The 19,045-nt window shown below is 59.1% G+C and overlaps 1 protein-coding gene across 1 annotated transcript in view; it reads left to right on the top strand.

Moving 5' to 3' along the window:
* Nucleotides 1–906: 906 nt before the first annotated feature.
* The window catches only part of FAM20C (FAM20C golgi associated secretory pathway kinase), a 36,875-nt gene continuing 18,736 nt past the window's right edge, over nucleotides 907–19,045 (top strand). The window contains exons 1-3 of the mRNA XM_059154600.1: nucleotides 907–1,514; nucleotides 3,327–3,505; nucleotides 11,610–11,688. Coding sequence (XP_059010583.1) covers nucleotides 907–1,514; nucleotides 3,327–3,505; nucleotides 11,610–11,688 — 866 coding nt within the window. The remainder of the gene's footprint in view (nucleotides 1,515–3,326; nucleotides 3,506–11,609; nucleotides 11,689–19,045) is intronic.

Raw genomic sequence — 19,045 nt, forward strand, 5'->3', positions numbered from 1 at the left:
TCTCGGCCACCAAGGGAAGAAGGCGCCCTCTCTTTAGCCGGCCGGGAGCTGCAGAGGCAACGCGGGGCGCGGCCGAGGGGAGGAGAAAGGAGAGGGAGCGGAGTCGGCTCAGGCCTGGCCTTGACTCGCGGGGCTGCGTCTCCGCCAATCTGCGGGCGCTGACGCGGGGGGCGGCTCCGCGGCTCTCGGATATCTGCTGGCCGGGGCGCGGGGCGCCGAGAGGCTCGGCCGCGCGGGCACTGCGCTCCGGGGACGGCAGCTGCACCTGCCCGGGGACCTCCCCGGCCGTTCCGAGCGCCCCCCAGACCCGTGCCTACCACCTCCTTGTCCCCGCGGCTCTGCGCCCTGCTCCCCCTCCAGGTCCCAGCCTCCGGAGCGCTGCGTGAGAGAAACGAGCCTTGCCCGAAGGAGCCGCCCCTTCTCCGCCTGGCCGGCCCGGCGCTTGGCGTGGCCCACGGAGCCTCGGAGGGGACTGCACCGCGCCATCTCCACCGCCACCCACAGGCCGCCGCGCCCTGGCCTAGATGGGCCGCCGCGTCAGGCCCCAGCGCGCCGGATGAGCGCAGAGACCCCAAGCCGGCCGCTGAGTGCGCGGGGCCTCACCCGGCTGCGCACCCAGCTCCGTGGACCAGGGCCTCTGGGCCCGGCCGCTGAGGGCGCGGCCACTCCGAAGAGACGAGAGGGTACGGCCAGAGATGGCCGGGCGAGCGGGCTCTTTGGCGGTGGGGGCCCTACACGTGGTGTGGGCGGGGGGACAACCCTGGAGCTGGTAGCTGTCCGACGCCAGATGGACCTTGACCTGTGCCTCGGCACTGCGTTCGTGCCAAGCCGAGGCTAGCTGGGGCACCGGTGGAGCGCGCTCTGGGAGGGCGCCCGGAGTCCCAGGCCGCGCTCTCCGGCGCGGCCATGAAGATGATCCTGGTGCGCAGATTCCGCGTGCTCATCCTGATGGTGTTCCTGGTGGCCTGCGCGCTGCACATCGTGCTGGACTTGCTGCCCAAACTGGAGCGGCGCGCCGTGCGGCCCTCGGGGGAGCCCGGCTGCTCGTGCGCGCAACCCGCGGTCGAGGCGGCGGCGCCTGCCTGGGCCAAGGCGCGGGGCCGCCCGGGGGAGCCCCCTGCCGCCTCCTCCGCAGCCGGCGACGCGGGCTGGCCCAACAAACACACGCTGCGGATCCTGCAGGACTTCAGCTCCGACCCTTCCTCCAATCTCACATCCCACTCGCTGGAGAAACTGCCCGCGGCAGCCGAACCCGCCGAAAGCGCCTTGCAGGGGCAGAATTCCGGCGGTCCCCGGCCCCGCGATCCCGCGCACCGGCCGCTGCTCCGAGACCCCGGACTCCGTCGGTCGGCGCCGCCCCCTGGCCCCAGCGGGGACAGCTCTCTCCTGGCCCGGCTGTTTGAACACCCACTCTACCAGGTGCCGGTTCCACCGCTAACGGAGGACGACGTCCTCTTCAATGTGAACAGCGACATCAGGTTCAACCCCAAGGCTGCCGCGGAGAATCCTGACTGGTGAGTGAGGCGGAGGGCAGCTCAGGGTGGGTGCTGGCAGGCCCCACACCGTCAAGCAGCTGTTAATCTGTGCTCGCCTTCCCAGGAAATGGCCTTGCACATCCCAGGCCTCGTTTAAAGAGGCCCAGGGGCTCGGGAACCGGCAGGAACCCCCCTGGCAGAGTGCTCAACCCTCACCCCAGCACCCCTGTCCAGCAAGGGAGGTTTGTGGAGCAGGAGAGCATGCTGCCTCTTGCTCAGGGCAGTGCCTTTGTCTCCAGAACGACTGCCTCCTTGAGAAGGGCTGCTGGGTGGTTTGGGAGCTGCTCCCTGCGGAGTCCAGGGAGGGTCGGTGCTGACTCTGCGGGAGGGCAGGGTGGCCTGCGGGGTCCCTGCGGGGTCCTGGCTCCCGAAACTAAGTCAGGCAGTGCATGCACAAGCTGGCAAGGGAGTGAATGGGAGGGCCTGTCCCTAACCTTACCCTGGGGAGCTGCTGGCGCCAAGCTTTCAGATGCTCGGGGACATTACTCTGGTGGACATGTCAGGAGAGTCTGCAGAAGCCTAATGAGTCTTGTAAGCTGGTGGCTGAGAACAAAATTAGCAGAGGGGCGTGCTGGCCCCAGTGAGGCATAACAAAAGGGTTCTCCCAACCGGGGTGCCCAAAGCAGCTGCCCTTGGAACCCTGCCAGCTGTGGTGGGTGACATCTTCATAAAAGGGGAGAAGCATCCTCAGGAGCATCTCTTTAAACTGTCCTGGCTTAAACCCTTCCCCCTGGCCCTCCTCAGCCACACAGACCAGCATGAGCCCATGCTGCAGCCCGGAGTGAAATATTAACTAGCAGCAAGGCCAGAACAAATACCTGCTGCAGGTAGATATCACCCCGGCCATGCAGGGGGAAGGCCGTCGCATAAAAATCCTTTCTACCCTGAAATTTGACCAGGCCCAGGCTTTTCCATCTAAATACACCAAAGTGTTTGGTGGCCTCTGAGCTTTGTGTGCTGGCCAGGTTCAAGGAAATGCTCAGAAACTTGAGAATCAGAGCAGTGGCCCAGGCTCAGGGCTCCTCACAGGAGAGACAGAGCCCAGGACTGGGGGTCCAGGATGTGGCCCCTGTGGGAGAGGACTTGGGGCCAGAAGGATCTCGTCTGCAGGTGGGTTGGAGCTAAGACAAGTTCCACTTTCCGTTTGGCTCAGCAGCAAATAGGCTCTGTCTTCCCGCAGATGGGCCCGTTGCCTCCAGAGATGTCAGGGCCATGTGGGCGGCAGGTCCTGACTTCGGGTCTCAGCTGGAGCGAGTGCCTACCTCTTTCCTCGCTTCCCACCCAAGACTGCTCTCGTTAAAATCAAATTTAGCTTCTTGCATCATTTCTCCCTTTGGTTGTTGGAAGCAAAACAGAGCGCCCGGGGAAGGTTTCTGACAGGCGGGGTGTGTCTCCGGCGTGCACACGGTTCGTGGTCAAAGATGGCTCGCTCATCTGTCCCCAGGAAGAGCTGACAGCCTCTCAGACCCCAAGCTGACATCACACTTGTTGGGCTGTTTCGTGACCCCAGGGCAGACGCGGTAGGGCCTGGCACGGACGCTCTGGGCTCGGTCTTGATTTTAGTTATAGCTGTCTGGACGTCTCCTGACGGTAAGTGAGAATTACAGTTTAGGTATGTTATTAGTTAGTAGAACAACAGCTGCAGAAAAAGTAGGGACGTTCGCAAGGTCCTGTTTGGGCAGAGGCATCTGTGAACACATCAACGTTTGTCTGGATCCACAGTTAGAACCTTGGCTTTGGAACGACTCCGTTCTTTCCCTGCTGATTCTGGGTCCTCTGCATGTCCTGTAGGCCACGTGAAGGCACTGAAAATGAAGACTTCTTGCCCACGGGGGAGGCAGCTGTGGACTCCTACCCCAACTGGCTCAAGTTCCACATCGGCATTAACCGGTATGAACTCTACTCCAGGCATAACCCAGCCATCGAAGCCCTCCTGCGCGACCTCGGTGCTCAGAAGATAACCAGTGTGGGTAGGTGCCCTCCCCCGAGCTTCCCGAGGGCGTCAGGGTGCTGGGGGCTGGCTGTCTTTTGTAGGGCAGCTGGGGAGCCATTGCACCTTGATGGAACGTTATCTCTGGAGTGACCAAAACAGGCAGTCTTCTAGAGGGACACGCCTGCAGGGCCTCGAAGGGAGGGGAGGGACACCCTCGATGCTGTCCGTGTGGTTCAGGGGCTACCGCTGCCCTCGCTAGGCCAGTGAGGGAGGGACAGATGCCGCACAGCCCTTCCTGCTACGTTCTGCTTATCCACCCGAGGAGAGGCACTTTCCGGAGGACAGGTCTCCCCGCTCCAGGGGTGAAAAGGGGGCTTGTGTCCCTGGAGGCCAGGGCCACTCCCTCAGCACAGCAGGGAGACAGGGCAGAGCTCCACGAGCCACTCCTTCAACTTCCTGAGCACTGGCAGGGATCAGGGCTCAGCTCTGTCTCAGGCAGAGGCCTGTTCGCTTAGTAATTCAGAGGCCACATTGCTGAGCACTTTGAGATCTGCTGAACTGGACAGAAAAAAGGCATCCAATTACTGATTTCAGGGAAATGTGTCCCCAGTGGTTTCAGAGCGTGGAGGTTCGGTGCCATTGTTCCTGGGCCTGTAGGCGATTGCCTGTGAAGGTCCGCATTAGTTACCGGTGGCTTGAGGAGGCAGTGAGGGACGGGCTGTGGAAAGAACAGTCCTGGGGGCTTTGCAGGGAGCTGGCCTAGGGACACACAGCCAGGAGTGGGGTGGACGGAGGCCAGCCGGGGTAACGTGAGGGTAGATCCTGTCCCCTCCCAATGTGTAGAGCGGGCAGTCAGACTCCATCTCCTTGGTATTCCTCTAAACAACACTGATGCCGCACGGGTCCCCGTGTCCTGGGGCTTCGTCCACTCGCTGAGACAGGGGAGTGCAGCTGGCAAGTGGGTTTTCCAGACGTCTCTCAGCACTATTTTTGGCTCTTTCTGCCCAGTACTGAGCTGTCTCTGGGGCACCTGCCTGGCTATGTGGCTTCTGTCTAGCGCGTGATCGCCCCCCTTCGTGAAGGGGAGTGCGCAGGAATAAGCCGGGGTATCCTTTCTTAGCTGATGCACAGGAGGGGTCTGAGCATCTCCCCAGAGCCCAGGCATCCCCGGCCCTCCCCGTGTGAAGACCAGACTCCCTCCTGCCCTCCCTGCAGACACCACAGCCTTCTGGGGGTGCTGGGAAGCAGTCCGTGTGCACAACAGAGATTGTCCCATGGACAGGCACAGCCGGGGTGCCCCCCTTCACTCCTGAGAGTAGACAGGGCCATTAGAGAAGTATCCAGGGACTTGACTGACTCGTTCACCCGTTCAGCAGCTTTCCTCGGACACCCCTGGCCTTGGAGACCCCTTTCTGGGTGGTGGGTACGAGCATGAATGAGCCTCAGTAAGACGTCTCTGCTGACCTGAGAGGCCCGGGCGGGGGGACAGGAAACAGAGACGTGGTAAGGAAGACTAAATGCCTTGAACACGATTCACGTGGCTCTGGGAGAGGTATGGAGCCCCTTGTCTAAGAAAAGACGTCTGACCGTGTAGGCGTTAGTCATGCAAGGCAGCAGGGCGGGGCTGGGCTTTCTGGGAAAACAAGAGCAATGTTTGAAACTTTAGAAATGGTTTTCAGGGAAGTACAATGTTATAAGATCCCGCTCCACAGCTGTCCGTGGCCTCGGTTTCCCTATCTGTCAAGTGGGCTTGTGGCTACTCGGGTACCTTGCATTTGTTCTGATAAGACGGTGCCCGTGACCAAGCTTATAAGTAGTAACTAGATCTTTGCACCCTGTGCATGCCGGGTCCCCACTCAAGGGCAGGGTCTGGGGTGGACACGGGGCTGCGGGGATTCCCAAACGCGGCCAAGTTCACCGTAGCGCTCAGGGAACAAACAACCTGCAGCTGTTTGGAAGGTGAAAACAGAGCCCAAAGAGCATCCCTGCCAGTAGGTGTCGGTGTGCGGGGAGGGTGGAGGGTTTCGGGGGCAGGCCAGGGCCTCCTTGACCGCAGCAGCCTGTGCGGACGAGCCTGGGGAGGCCTTTACCTCGCTCTCCCTGCTGTTTCGGTGAGCTCGCCAATGAGTTTGCGCTTGTGAAAAGGCCTGGTCCACAGGGAGCAGCAGGGGAGGGGCCGGCCCTGGGCTGGGCTGCGGGCATCTCTTCGCAATGCACGCTTTCCAGGCTGTGTCTGCCTTCGCGTCCAGTCGGATGTTTGACCCAAGCCCCTGCTGGAGACAGCAGCCTCTAGTGGGCCCTTGGCTTAGCAGAGCTGGCCGGGCCAGTTTGGAAAGGGAGGTCCTGCTCCCAGCTCAGGTCTCTGTCCCCTTACCGTCTAGCTTCAGTGGTCCCTAGGAGGGGCGAGCCCAGAAACACCGTTGGGACCGGGAACGGCGCCTGCAAGTTTTCCAGAGCTTCCTGCCGGAAGAGTCCCGCTCACTCTCCCCATTCAGAGCCACTGGATCCGCGTGGCGAAGCCCGTGTGGCCTCCGGTACAGCAGCCGCTGCTGGCAGGTTTATTTATAGCCGGGCTCCTGGCTGCTCTGTAATGGCCGTTCACTGCCTTTAAACAGGCTCGGGACGTTATCTACCTCTGTTCAGCCTGAGATCAGGCACGCGGCGCCTTCGGCTCCGGCCGGGCATCATTAAGTAGCTCTCGTGCACAATTACGGGTGCAAAGGATAAATGACACAATTAACTGCTTTGTAGCAGGGATTGCTGGAAAGGGAAAAGAAGTCACACCGACTCGGAGAGGACTCAGACGGCCTCTGGCTAAGAGATGCCACCGTTGTTCCCCCCGGGTTGGGACACAGCTGTGGCAGGGCCTGAACAAAGGAGCTGTGGTCCCCAGGACCCGAGTCCTGGGCGCTCACCCATCTAGCTAGCATCCAGGACTGACGGTCACGAGCTCCCGGGGACAGAGACTGCGGCTGGGGCAGCCCAGGGCGGGCAGCTGCCTGAGGGCCTGGGTGCCGCCCTAACTGGTTAGAGGCCGGCTCCTCAGGAGGGCAGTTCCAGCCCCAGAGAGCTCACAGTCCCCCTCCCACCCTGGGTGGTGGCAGTGGGTCCCAGTCTCCAGGTCCTGGCACTCCCGCATGGAGGGGCGGGGGCGACAACTGAAAATGCTCAGTTTGCCGGAGGCACTAGGTCCTCTGGGAGGAAGGACACAGACCACCCCAGACCGACGGGAGGGAAGACTGCAGGCAAGGCAGGCAAGGCAGGCGGAAGGTGACAAATAGCTGGGCGCCTCCTCAGTTTTCCCTGCAACCGTCTAGTCCAAGATCAAGAACAAAAGCCCAGTCAAGGGCCCTGGGCACCTGCTTTCTCCATCTCCAGCAGACAACAGCTGGGCTCTGCTGGGTGTGTTCCCATGGTGTTCCTTCTAGCTCCAGGGAGGGTGCCGGATGCCTGCTGGGGCAGTGCCCTCTTTCCTCCCTTAAGTCAGTTTAATTATCATGATAAAAGTGAGCGGCCACACAGCAGTCTTGAGAGGGGCGGGGGGGGGCAGTGCAGTTACTGCTCCAGCATCCTGGGCGTGCATGTGAGGGACTGACGTCTGGTGGAGGCCTGACAAGGTCTCACAGCAGGCCAAGCAGGAGGATCCCAGCCCTCAGAGTCTCCTCCAGTCCCTGGCTCGTAGCAACCCCCTCAAGGCCAGCCCCGGGGTGTCTCCCGATGATGGACAGATAGACACACACTGTGCTGCTCTCTGAGGGCCCATGTCTCTCAAGGCCCAGGGGCAGGAGAAGGGGCTCTGCATGGTACCCAGGGCTCTAGAACACTGTGATCGGGGGGAGGCGTCTGGGGTGGGCAAGGAAGACCACGGCTGACCTAAGGGCTCCTGGCATCACATCCCCCAGATCTGAGCCATCCTGGGCCTTGAGACAAGGCAGGGCTGGGAAAAAATTCAGACCACTTGCCTGGCCATGATCCCTGAGGACAGGCATGGCTCACACTTCTCAGAGGAGGTGACAGAAGCCCCCACGGGTGGCCTGGCAGTGCCTTACACGTGGGCGTGTTTGCATGGGCCACCAGTCTCTTAAGCAGATTTCTTTCCTTTAAAAGAGGTGGCTCACCAAAACATGGGTTGGGGGTTCCTGTTAGAAATGGGGAGCCTGGCGATGCTGATCCTGGCTTCCACGGGAAACCAGTTGCTGAGTGATTCAAGTGACTTGTCTCTTCCAGCACCGAGGTGTGCAACGCGGGATGATCTAAGGACAGAGCCCAGCGTCCCGTGTCTCCCAGCGCTCACGCCTCCATGGTGTGGTGCCATCAAGTTCCCCGGCCGGGATAGCACCCCTTTTCCTTTTGGGTCTGTCTCTCTTCTCCTGGGGCTGCTCTTGGTGCTTGGTTTACTCGACCCTTCCTAGGAGGACCCTAAGAAATGCAGTTCCCATTCTGGGTCTTCTGAGGGGAGCTGTGTTCTGGGGAAAGACAGCAAACTCCCCGGTGTCCAGATGTCTTAGTGCTCATGGCATACAAATATGCAAACATTAGCATATTAGTTCTGTTAGTGTGTGTGAGCGTGTATAACTACTGGTGCATGTCATTAATGATCGGTAGTCCGTGCTAATTGATACCATATATGAACGCGTAGCTGGCAGATATGGCTCTGGAGGGACAGCAGGAAAGACAGAGCTGACATCCGTGGTCTGGATGGTGGGATGTGCCTGCAGGAGGCAAGCAGGGGAGGGGAGAGCGTATATGACAGGTGCCCTCCATGGGGCTTGAGGGAACCAGACCCCCAGTTAGGTGCCCCTCGTGGGTGCTGGTGATTTGAGGACAGTGAGGCCCAGATTTGGGTGGGGCCGTGGAGATGGAGAGAAGTTGGCTGATGGGGCTTGTTTGGGGTGAGTGTCTTCTGGGGACGTGGCCACTGGAGGCCTTAGCGCGTGCATGAGCCCACAGTGGGCTCACTGCTCAGTCAGGTGCCCCCCAGGGCGGAGGTTAGCCATGTTTCAACAGGCCTCTGTCCCCTGAGAAACATGGAGACCCAACCTGGTGAGGGAACATCCACCAGCTCTCACACGGGACCCCTGCCGCACACCTGGCTTCTCCCAGAAGTTGGCCTCCGCTTCCACGGCCTCTCTCCGACATGGGTGCAGGCCAGATTTCTCAAGTCTGACTTCAGGAAGAAACCCCAAACTCACACCCTCCTTCTCAAGGGCTGGTTAGGGTCCAGGCTCTGCCACCGGGGCCCATGGCCCTGACCCTCTCCCCAGGCCCATTGGTGACAGCAGAGCCAGGACATTCACCCCAAGCACAGACCTGTGGGGGCATCTGCCTCCCACCCATCCCAGAGGAACACTTGGCCTTTGCCATGACTGCTGGCCATTTGCATGTGGGCTTTGTCCGTACCTGATTTCCAGGTGTCTCCAAGTTGTCAACCCCAGCTTGGCAGAGTGAATAGTGGCCCCGAGTGGGAAGGCACATGTCCCCAGACAAGAGAAAGGTGGTGTCCAGGGCCACTAGCAAAAGCCTGGCCTTTGCAGATGCTAAGGCCCATTAATTTCTAGTTACTTGCTTGGTCCGTGGAGAGGAACTGGTAATGCAGCAGAAAAGACAGGTCAGCAGGGCACTCAGATCTGCTTCCAGAACAAGAATGACTCAACCGACCAGATTTGCATAATAATTTATTATTCAAGAAAACCAGGATTGCAGGCCCTGGAGAGAGCTGATGTGCTGTCCCCGACAGCACATGTGTGACCCCAGTTATTACATGGAAATGGGGACATCGAATGGGGCTTAATCAGGCCACTAATTTTCTTAATGATCACTTCTGTTTTCATCTTATTAAAAAACGTAATAAATGTTCATTGTTGAAATTTAGAAAGCACAGATAAAGGAAAAAAGGAAATTAGAACCCTCTGTGGTTCTGCCCGTGGGGGGTGAGCACTGGGCTGGGGCTGGGGCTTCTTAATTGGGCATCCAGATTTTCTCACGTGCTTGCATACACACCTTCCAGAAAAGGCAGCTCACACAGCACACACGCTTCCTAAGCTGCTCTGCTTAATGATAAGATAAGGAGCAGTTTGCCACATCTTTCGAGAGTCTCTGGTACCGTTATGAGGACTACTTAGCATTCCCTCCGTGGGATTCCCCGTGCATTGTACTTCTCCGTGGGATCCCCCCCTCCCAAGGGCTGTGCCTTTTTACCTTATTTCCAGTGTTCTGGGGGGTGGGGGTTGTTTTCTGAGGCTGCAAGAGCCTCCCACAGGCCCAAGTCACATACTGGTCTAGGGCACCGGTGCCCTCAGCTCCACCTGCTGGACCCCGAGACCAGGGCGCGTCCGAGGCAGCCAGGCTGTCCCTGCCACAGACATTGCAGAGGAAGGAATAAGCAAGTGGCTGGGTCGGGAGCCCAGGAGTGGGGCTGGGCCTTGGCCCTCCCAGAGGCCACAAGAGCCACCCAAGATGCTCAGGGAGCTCAGGACGCCTGGTCCTCCTTTGCAGTCCCATGACAGTCTTGAACAGGCCATGGGCCCTGCCCCATGCCCCATTCTAGATGCTTCACGAGCATTACCTGCTTGCTGGCGGTAGCAGCCGCTCGAGGCAAATGTGATGGTCCCCCTACCCCAACTCCGCTTGCTCTAGCTGCGTATGGTCGACCTGTGGAACTGACAGATTAAGTCATGCATTATCCTTACATGTCTTGACATTCACCACGGCGCCATGAAGGGGGCCGAGCAGGCACCGAGCAGGCACCCACCCCCATGTGGCTCCCGCAGCATGGCGCCCCTCATTCATCGCTACTCACCTGGCCTCAATCTTCACTTCCATGCACGTTCCTCCCCATCCGTCACTGCTCTGGCTGGAGTCCACCTAGGTTCCTCTCTTCCCTCCACACCCCACACCTACCCCCACATGGTTCCTTGGACCCCCTGGTATTTCTTTAGTTTTTCCATTTCCCCCATCTCTGGCATCCAAGCCACCGGTGTCCACTCTGGCTGCCTTAGCCTCCTTCCCCCGGCTTCCACCTTCCATCCTCGCAGCCAGCCCCCTCTGTGGTAGGGGACGGCATGGGCCTGGTTCCTGGCCGTTCTGCTGCCCAGCGCCGACCACTCCCTCCCTGTGGAAAGGACCCACTTCCTTCCTACCCACTGGGCCGGGTGGACCTCAGGACCTTCCTTCAGGCTGTGAATGTGCCTGGCTCCCTCCTTCTTCAAATCTTGTGTGTTCGGGCCAGCCTCTGTCCTCGCTGAGAGCGGCGTAAGTGTCACCTCCCCAGAGAGGCCTTTCCGAGGGCCCCTCAAGCCTGCTGCCCTCTTACACAGAAGCCTGAGGTCATCTCCATGTTTACACTTTACAGTCTGTCCTGCCACACGGGCGCAGACTCTGGTGGGGATACCTTGCCTGTCCCTTGTTCCTCTGGCAACAGTGGCACAGCTGGTGCCTGGCATGGAGCCCTCACCATGTGGAGGTGCGGCAGGCGAGCCAGCTCGGCTCCTGAGGGGGCCACAGTCCAGGCCCAACCTCTCACCCCACGGTTCATGGAAACCCTTGAGTGTGCTCCTTCCTTCAGCTCCATCAGCATAAAGGAGAGCCACAGTCTGGGGGGAAGAGCAGACATTTTCAGGAATTCTTTAGCCTCTGAGCTGGCGTGGCAGGTGAGAAGCCACCATGATGCTTTTGGAGTCCTCCATCCCCCATTGCATCCATGTGGAGCCCCCTGTGATGAGTGGGGCCTTCGGTCTCCTCAGACTAACCCCACTCAGGCTTCCTGTAGAACCCCAGAAACTCAGACTGGGCAAGCAGTGGTGTGGGGTGGGGCAGGTGGGTGAGTAGGTCATGCAGGTGTCTGGGCAGGGGAGGTGTTGCCGGTGGGCGCATGTACGTGGCCAGCCTTCCCAGAAGCTGCCCTCTGGCCGTGGCTCAGACCGTCTGAGAGATTCTGCCCCAGCATCTGATGTCAGGTGGGAGTGTGTATCCGCATTATTGCAGGAAACCCCAAACTTTCCAGGCAGTATGGGGGCCCTCAGCCACACCCAGAGGTCCAGGTGGAGCTGTGGGACCAGGGTGGGAGCTGGTCTCACTTGCCCACAGAGGGGGGAGTCTGCACGCAGCAAGTGACCCCGTGTCTCTTTCCCTCTCCCTTGCAGCCATGAAGTCGGGGGGCACGCAGCTCAAACTCATCATGACATTCCAGAATTATGGGCAGGCGCTGTTCAAACCCATGAAGTAAGTGCTGGGGACCAGTTGGGACGGGGGTGCCTGGTGCCAAGACGGGTCTGTGCTGGAGGGAGCAGCACCAGGTTTCTGGCGGAAAATGCAGCGTTTCCTCCCAGAGGTGTTGTGGGCTGAACTGTGGGGGACTGCTCTGGGCTTTCTCCCCATCGAGGCAAGTGAGCAACCCAGGGGTCCGGCCCCCCAGCCCCTCCTCTCCCTGGTGTCCCCAGTCCTCCCTCTCCCAACCCTCATCAGATCATTCCTACCCCGGTGAGCTTTAGTGTTGTAAACAAGGAACCGAAATACAGACACCAAAGAATGCTCCTAAAGAAGGTGACTTTGGCCTCTCCTGCATGGCTCAGGGATCAGGCGACTTTTTCTATAAAAGGCCCGCCGATAGGTATTTTAAGTCTTGTAGGCCATATGGTCTGTGTCTCAGCTCCTTGGGTCTGCTCTCCGAGCCCAGAAGCAGCCAAACAATGGCTGTCAGTAAAGCTTTATTTATAAAACTCGCAGGAGCTGGATTGACCACCGCCCCCCCACCGACTGTAGTTTCCTGTTGCATAAAGTAGAGACCATGCTACCAAAATAATTAAGGCCTTCAGTGGCACATGAAAATCTGTTCCTGGTGGAGGAGTATTTGAAAGCCAGGCTACCTCAAGAAAATTCACGAGGAACATCCATGTTCTTCTTGTTCTTCTTCTTTTTTTTTTTTTTTAAAGATTTTATTTATTTATTTGACAGAGAGGTTACAAGTAGACAGAGAGAGAGAGAGAGAAGCAGGCTCCCTACTGAGCAGAGAGCTTGATGTGGGGCTCGATCCCAGGACCCTGAGATGATGACCTGAGCCGAAGGCAGAGGCTTAACCCACTGAGTCACCCAGGCGCCCAGCATCCACGTTCTTGATGACCATCCTGATGATGCTAGGGCTCGGGTATCCCATTGGGGCCCAGGTTGCTCCACCATCTCCTGGGAGGGCCAACAAAGCCATTTGTGTGCTGGCTAGAGGGAGTTCATTGCATTTAAAGTGTGGGTTGCACCCTCAAGTGCCCACAAGGACCATGCAAGTTGTGTGAGCCTGCTGGCGGGGGGGGAGGGGGCCAGCAATCTGCCAGGCACGGACTCCACCGGAAGGGGCAGCTGCCTGTGTTCACCAGATCTTGACCATCTGTCCTAATATGCAATTTTCAGGATAAGCTCTCTTTTTATAATAATGGCTCTCTTTTTCTGCTTAACTTTCAAATTTCAAAAATGGTGGTAACTAATTGAGAAGCATCCCAAATGCCTTGGAGGCCACACAGAATAGAACTGCTAGTTGGTAACTTGTGACCGAAGGTATGATCTTGGGTCCAGGGTGTTTCTGGGACTCTTGCTCTCTTTCCTTGGGACCAACGTCCTGCCAGGGTCTTCCCTGAGGATCCTGTCTGGGATTGGGGCTGCCTGGAGTCTGGAGCAGGTGGGGTGAGAACATTATTCACACAGGCAAGAGGAAGGACAGCAGGACAGGTTGGAAGCCCAGGACTGTGGGAATCTGAGGCAGATGCCCAACGCCAGGGTGTGGTGAAGCCACCCCTGCTACTATCAGGGGTCCGTGAGCACAGGCACCTCCTTCCCCTTGTCCATGCAGAAAGGGAGGTTCCCATCTCCTCCAGGAGAATTAGTAGAGAAAAAGGAGCTGCGATGGGCTTGGTGGTCGCAGGAAGACAGCTGGATGTAGGAGTGTGGTCAACCAGCTCTCCTCAGGAGAGATGATTGGGGCGGGGTCCACACAACTGGAGGGTATGCAACCTAGGGCTGGGTGTGGGTTCCTTGTGGAATATTCTGGAAGGAAACAAGGCCTGGGACGGGCATGGGCTCTTCATAGAACTTTCCAGCTTCCTTGGGCTTCTTCGTGGTTTTGGCCCCACTGTTGAGGGGAGACCGTTGGGAGGCTGCGGCCTCTCACAGGGAGGCTGAGGCAGGAGGGCTGCTTCCGGGTTGCTCGATGCTCACATCCCCCCCGTGGGATGACCTGTGTGGGCTACCATTACCAGCAGTACTGGTAACGCTGCTGAGAGAGCAGCAGGGGCAGTGTTCACGGGCAGCGGCAGCAGTTTCCAACAGGCCCCGCAGAGGCCAGTGCACCCCGTGTCTTCACGACTGGCCTTGGTTCTTGTTGTAAGCGTCACACCTCCAGATTCTTGTGGAACAGGTGTGCTTTCCAGGGCTGAGGGCATGTGAGTGTGTTACACAGGGTCTCCCAGCCCCATGACGACTCTACCAGGGCCTCCCCACTCTTCTAGGCCTTTCTGTGGCCCTCACTCTCAAAGTTTCTCTGGTGTGCATGTGCCACGGGTGTGGTGAGCACTGATGGGGGGAGTGGCCATGCCTCCTTTGCTGCCACAGAGCCCCACAGAGGCTGCTGCAGCTCCAGCAACATGGGTCAGATCCAGAGAGTCTGGGTGGATGAACGTATGCCAGAGGATCTGAATACGATGAGCGTGTTTTACTAAAGAGACAGACCCCCCCACACCCACACGGGGCCAGAATTAGCAGGAAATACTCAGTGGGCCTTACGGCTGAAAGGTCATGCTAAAGTAGCTGCCAGGGACAGGCCTCTCTCTCTCCCCTTCTAGAACATCTGCCAGCCGAAAACCTGATATTAAACAGCTTAATATATCTCCTTGATGGCAAGGTAGTTGTTTTCTGCTGTGTGAGTGATGGGAAAATTACCCAGGATGGAAAGGCTAATTTTTGCTTCTGTGCCTTCATTTGGTGAGTCAGGGATCTGCTGTGTTCAGGAGGAAAAGGGAAAGCGTTCACCTTGTCTGGTGCTTTGCCTTCCCGAGGTTATCTCTGGAAATGGGAACCAGGGCCCCCAGGATATCGGACCCTGGTCCCAGGAACCTGGGTTAGCCTGAATGCAGCCTTGTGTGTCCTTGTAAGAGGGGAGCAGGGATTTGTCCCAACACCCGCAGCCGGCCAGCTCCTGCCTCAGCCTGTGAGTGGGGCCAAGTCTGTCCTTTAGAGTAGATAGTCAATGGTCAGAGCATTCCAGGGATAACAGTTAGATGCAAAGGGCCTGGGGCACCAAAACAGGTTCCCTCAAGTTCTGCCGACTCTCATCACAGTGGACAGATGGTAGAAGTGGGACTTGGGTGGCAGCAGGTGGGGGGGAAATCGTGATCCTAGGTGCGTTGGGGTGCCATGGGGTGCCCTCAGGGCGAGCAGGAGAGACGTGAGCCACGTTGTTCCTGGTGATCAGGGAGGAGACACTGGTGGGTCGTGCTTGTGGACGTGCCCTGGATGGGATCCCCTTAGGCAGGAGGTCCGGGGGGTTGGGGATCACCCAAGCAGCCACACTAGGTCCTCATCTGGGGAGGGTGTTGGTGGGGAGCCCTGGTGAGCAGGGGGCCTGGCACAAGGGAGCCGTGGCTGCCTGCCGTGTGTGCCAGCATGGACACACGTGTTTCCCGCTGAGAGTGCTTGCCCGGACACCTGCAGATGGGCTTCCTGGGAGCTCCTCCCAAGCGTTCCCTTCTCTCTGCTTCTGTCCTGCAGGGTTTGGCGGGCAGTGCTGTTCCCTGATACACATAAAGTTTAGGTGTGGCCCTCCTCTGTCTGGGCCTCAGTTTCCCATCTGCAGGGAACTCAGGGGGCCCCTAGCTCTGCCTAAGATGCCTGAAACAGCTGTGTGACAGCTGTCTGTGCCCCGAGCATTCCCCCAGGGGCCCCTTCCCCAGAGTCCGACCTGGCAGTTGGCTGTCGCTTCTGTTCTGGCTCTGCGTTTGCCTGGTCTCAGTCCCCGTGCTTGCCGTGTGGCACCCACTGACTGGGCCAGCGTTCAGCACCCCCCCACCCCTCCCAGGACTGCACGCCTCCTTCCCTCTCCGTCAGCCCAGAGGTGTGGTAGTGGCAGCGGCAGCAGCAAGGGGGAAGGACCACGGGTCCTTGCTGCTCCCCAAGGCATCTCCCCTGAGCTGCCTCCCCTGCCACGCTGCTCCAAGGGGGCTGGGGGCGCACCTGCTTCCGGCCAGCCTGGAGAGGGCACGCAGGGCTTGCCGACCCCTCTCCACCAGCTGTTCTCAGGCGTCAGTGGAGAGAATGGGGCCCAGCCCACACTCCATGCAGCCTCCCACATCAGAGCCTTTCTGGGGCGCCATGGGGCTGATTCAGGCCCGTGGACCCGAGTGCACAGCCTGAACCAGGCCTCCCGCTTGCAGGCTGAGACCTCTCTGACTGGCTGGGATCTGGGGGGGACGGGGACACTTCGCAGGCTGTCATGAAGGTGGAGGGAGTGACTCCGCACACACAGCTTAGATCATAGTAGGAGCTGGATACGGTTGGCTTTGCCTCCCCCGCAGGCTTCGGTAAAAAGCTGCCAATTTCCTCTATTTTTAACCAAGCCCAAGCTTTCTGTTTTCCCACAACTTAAAGAACACTGAGATGTTAATAGTGACGGGGGAACTGGGCGGGGGTGGGGAGCCTGCTTGTAAAGGAGGAAGGGAGGGGTTCTGCTGTGTTGAGGACGAACTTGAGCGTAGAAGTCACAGCTGTTGGGAGCCAGGACCTTTCTGGGGCCCGGGGGACTGTTCCTGCAGCCAGACCTCCAAGCCTGCACACAGCCTCCCCAAGTCCCCAAGAAGCTGGGCACCTGACTGGCTCCGAGTCCCTGGGGCCGTCCCAGTACCCAGAGCTGGAGCCGTGTCTGACCTTGGGAGGGGGAATCCCTTAAGAAAGAACCCAGCACTGGCCATTTCTACCTGTGTGATTCTGCACCTGCCTTTTCCCCTTGGCTGACCTCAGACTTCCTTGTCATTAAAATGGGGACAGGGATGGGAGCCTGGGGTGGGGGGGGGTGGGGGGGGGACTCGCCTGCTACTTACTGGATTCCACCTCTCTTTGGCTTCTGGGAAAAGAGAGGCACCTTCTCCCCAAATGTTCTGCGTCAGTTCCTCAAAGTCTCAGAAATATCGCGGGGATGGCATGACCAAATCTGAGGAAACGGACCGGATTTCATAACTGTTCCAAGATTGCTAAATCCCATGTCCTTCCTGCTGCTTCAGGGCTGCCAACGGCTCCGTATCAGTTCCCTGTGCTTCTGCGGCAGGTTACTGCAAATGCAGGGGTGTGAAGCCACCTGAACTGTCCTCCCACAGGCTCGGAGGTCAGAAATCTCAACGGGATCTGCCAGCTGTGTTCCTTCTGGAGGCTCCGGGAGATCATGTGTTTCATTGCAAAGGAAGGCCTTAGGCAGCCTCTTGAAGCTGGAGGAGGGGAGGAAACAGCGTGTCTCCCAGAGCCTCTCTTCGAAGCCACCGCTGTGGCCTCTTCAGCCATGAGACCTCCCTCTGCTTCCTTCTTATAAGAACCCTCCAGATGACATTACCCACCCTCCACCCCAAACAGTACAGGATCGTCTCCTCATCTCTAGATCCCAGACATAATTCCATCTGCAAAATTCCTTCTGCCCTTTAAGGAAATTCAGACCAGAGATTTCCTGGGAGAGTCCAACATAGCAGTCATTCTCACTTAAGTATAAAAATGCATGATCAGCTTTATGGTGCTTCCTTCCCAGCAAAGGGACGGAGTTTGGGTGTGGTCAGCTCTGGAGACGGGGAGAGAAGGAATGTGGAAGTCTGGGAGGCCCCCAAAACTGGCCCTGAGCAGCTCCTTGACAGGTTTAGCAGGCCTGGCATAGGATGCTCTGAGTACCCCTGGGGGCTGCCTCCACTGCCTGCTTTCTCGTGGCCTGTGCGACCCAGTACGCTTGTCTGCCTGGGTGGAGGTGTGAGGTTTTAGGAACTTCCTAGAGAGCAGGACTGAGACCTTCCCGGGATCCAGGCCTCCGGAATTCACCAGGCTCTGCCCGTCTTTCCACCCTGACCCTCCATCACTGCTGCCAAGGCTTTTCCCTGAAACCGTGCGCTTGGCTGTGGTTTGTGCCTGATTCCTTAGCCACTGTTTTCCGAGGAAAGTGAGTGTACACTTTTCCATTTCCCCGCTGCTCAGGCCTGTCCAGGGCTGGGGCGGGGCAGGGTGGGGGGCTCACTCTGACCTCAGCAGCTGTCGGGGTGGTGGGTGGCTCCCAGGTTCTGACTGCTCTGTGTATGGGGGCAGTGACCCCCAGGAGGGTGACCAGACTGGGAGGCTTCTCCTGCCCCTGGGCCCGTTGGAGAGGCTGCCGCCCGCCCCCCAGCCCTCTCAGTCCGCAGGAAAGGACGGCGACTTGCTGGCTCTGTGCTCCCAGGTACCCAGTGTTCTAGGAAACGCTCGTCCTCAGCCCGGTCTCCCCACCCCTCGCCAGGGCAGGCACATGCTCTGGGTGCCTAGCCAACCCCGGGGTGTCTGATAGCATCTTCTTTCCACATTTCCATGCCCCACACTCCAGGAAGAAGCCCGGTGCCCCAGGCAGGCCACGCCCTTCATCTGCCCTGCACCGAGGCTGGCTTCCTCCACGACACCTGGAGGAAGGAGAGGCTGCCGGGTAACTGGGTTCAGCTGAGTGCAGTCTCCCGCCCGTGCAGCGAGCTCAGTACTTTTCCAAAGGGTTTTCCCTAAAAGGCCAGTCGGCCGCAGCCCCTTCAGCTCTCCAGCACCGCCCGGGATGTGGCAGGAAGCGGGCGGACCTCGCCACCGAGGGCACCATGTCCCATCTCCTCCTGGTCCCCACTCCACACAGATGCCCCCATGCTGTCCCCTGCTCCGTGGCCCGGGCCAGAGAAGAGTCCCCGTGCCCCCTGCCCCATGCCCCCAGCTCTCAGATCCCCCGAGTTCTCCTCTCTGGCTGGTCGGGGCTCCCTGCAGGAGTCCTGCTGATGGCCCATGTCTCAGCACCCGAACATGCAGGTGGCAACCAGCTGGGTGGATCCTGCGCGCCTCCTTCTGTCGCCGGGGGTGCAGAGCTGGCAGATTTCCACTCCCCTTGTTGATCTGGGCATGGACACTCAGCAGGAAGACCAGCAGGGAGCCAGCCTCGTCCTCCCTGAGCACCCCACCTGCCCGTCCTGGGTCTCTTCTGGCCATTGTTCCTACTTCAAGCTCCCCCGTGTGTGGGAGTCCTGACCACTCTGAGGACAGGAGCGGGGTCCGCTGGCCACGCCCAGAGCATAGAACCCCCTCCCAGGCTGGGGAAGCTGAGGGTCGGGGCTGAGCACAGTCCCTCAGCACCCCCGGTGGCCTTGGGGAGCCGGGTCTGCATGGGGCTGACCTAGCCCTTTGCTCCGGCCCACAGGCACCGTGTTTGCAACAAGCAAGCGGGAGGCCCACACTGGAGCCCACCCTCCCCTTCAGGTGTCTCCTGAGTTCCCTGCTCCATCCTTACCAGCACTGATTAAGCGGGGCCCCTGCCCAAGTTGCTCACAGCCTGAAGGAGCCTTAAAGCCACTCA

This window comes from Mustela lutreola, chromosome 17, assembly GCF_030435805.1.
Source record: "Mustela lutreola isolate mMusLut2 chromosome 17, mMusLut2.pri, whole genome shotgun sequence".
Lineage (NCBI taxonomy): Eukaryota > Metazoa > Chordata > Mammalia > Carnivora > Mustelidae > Mustela > Mustela lutreola.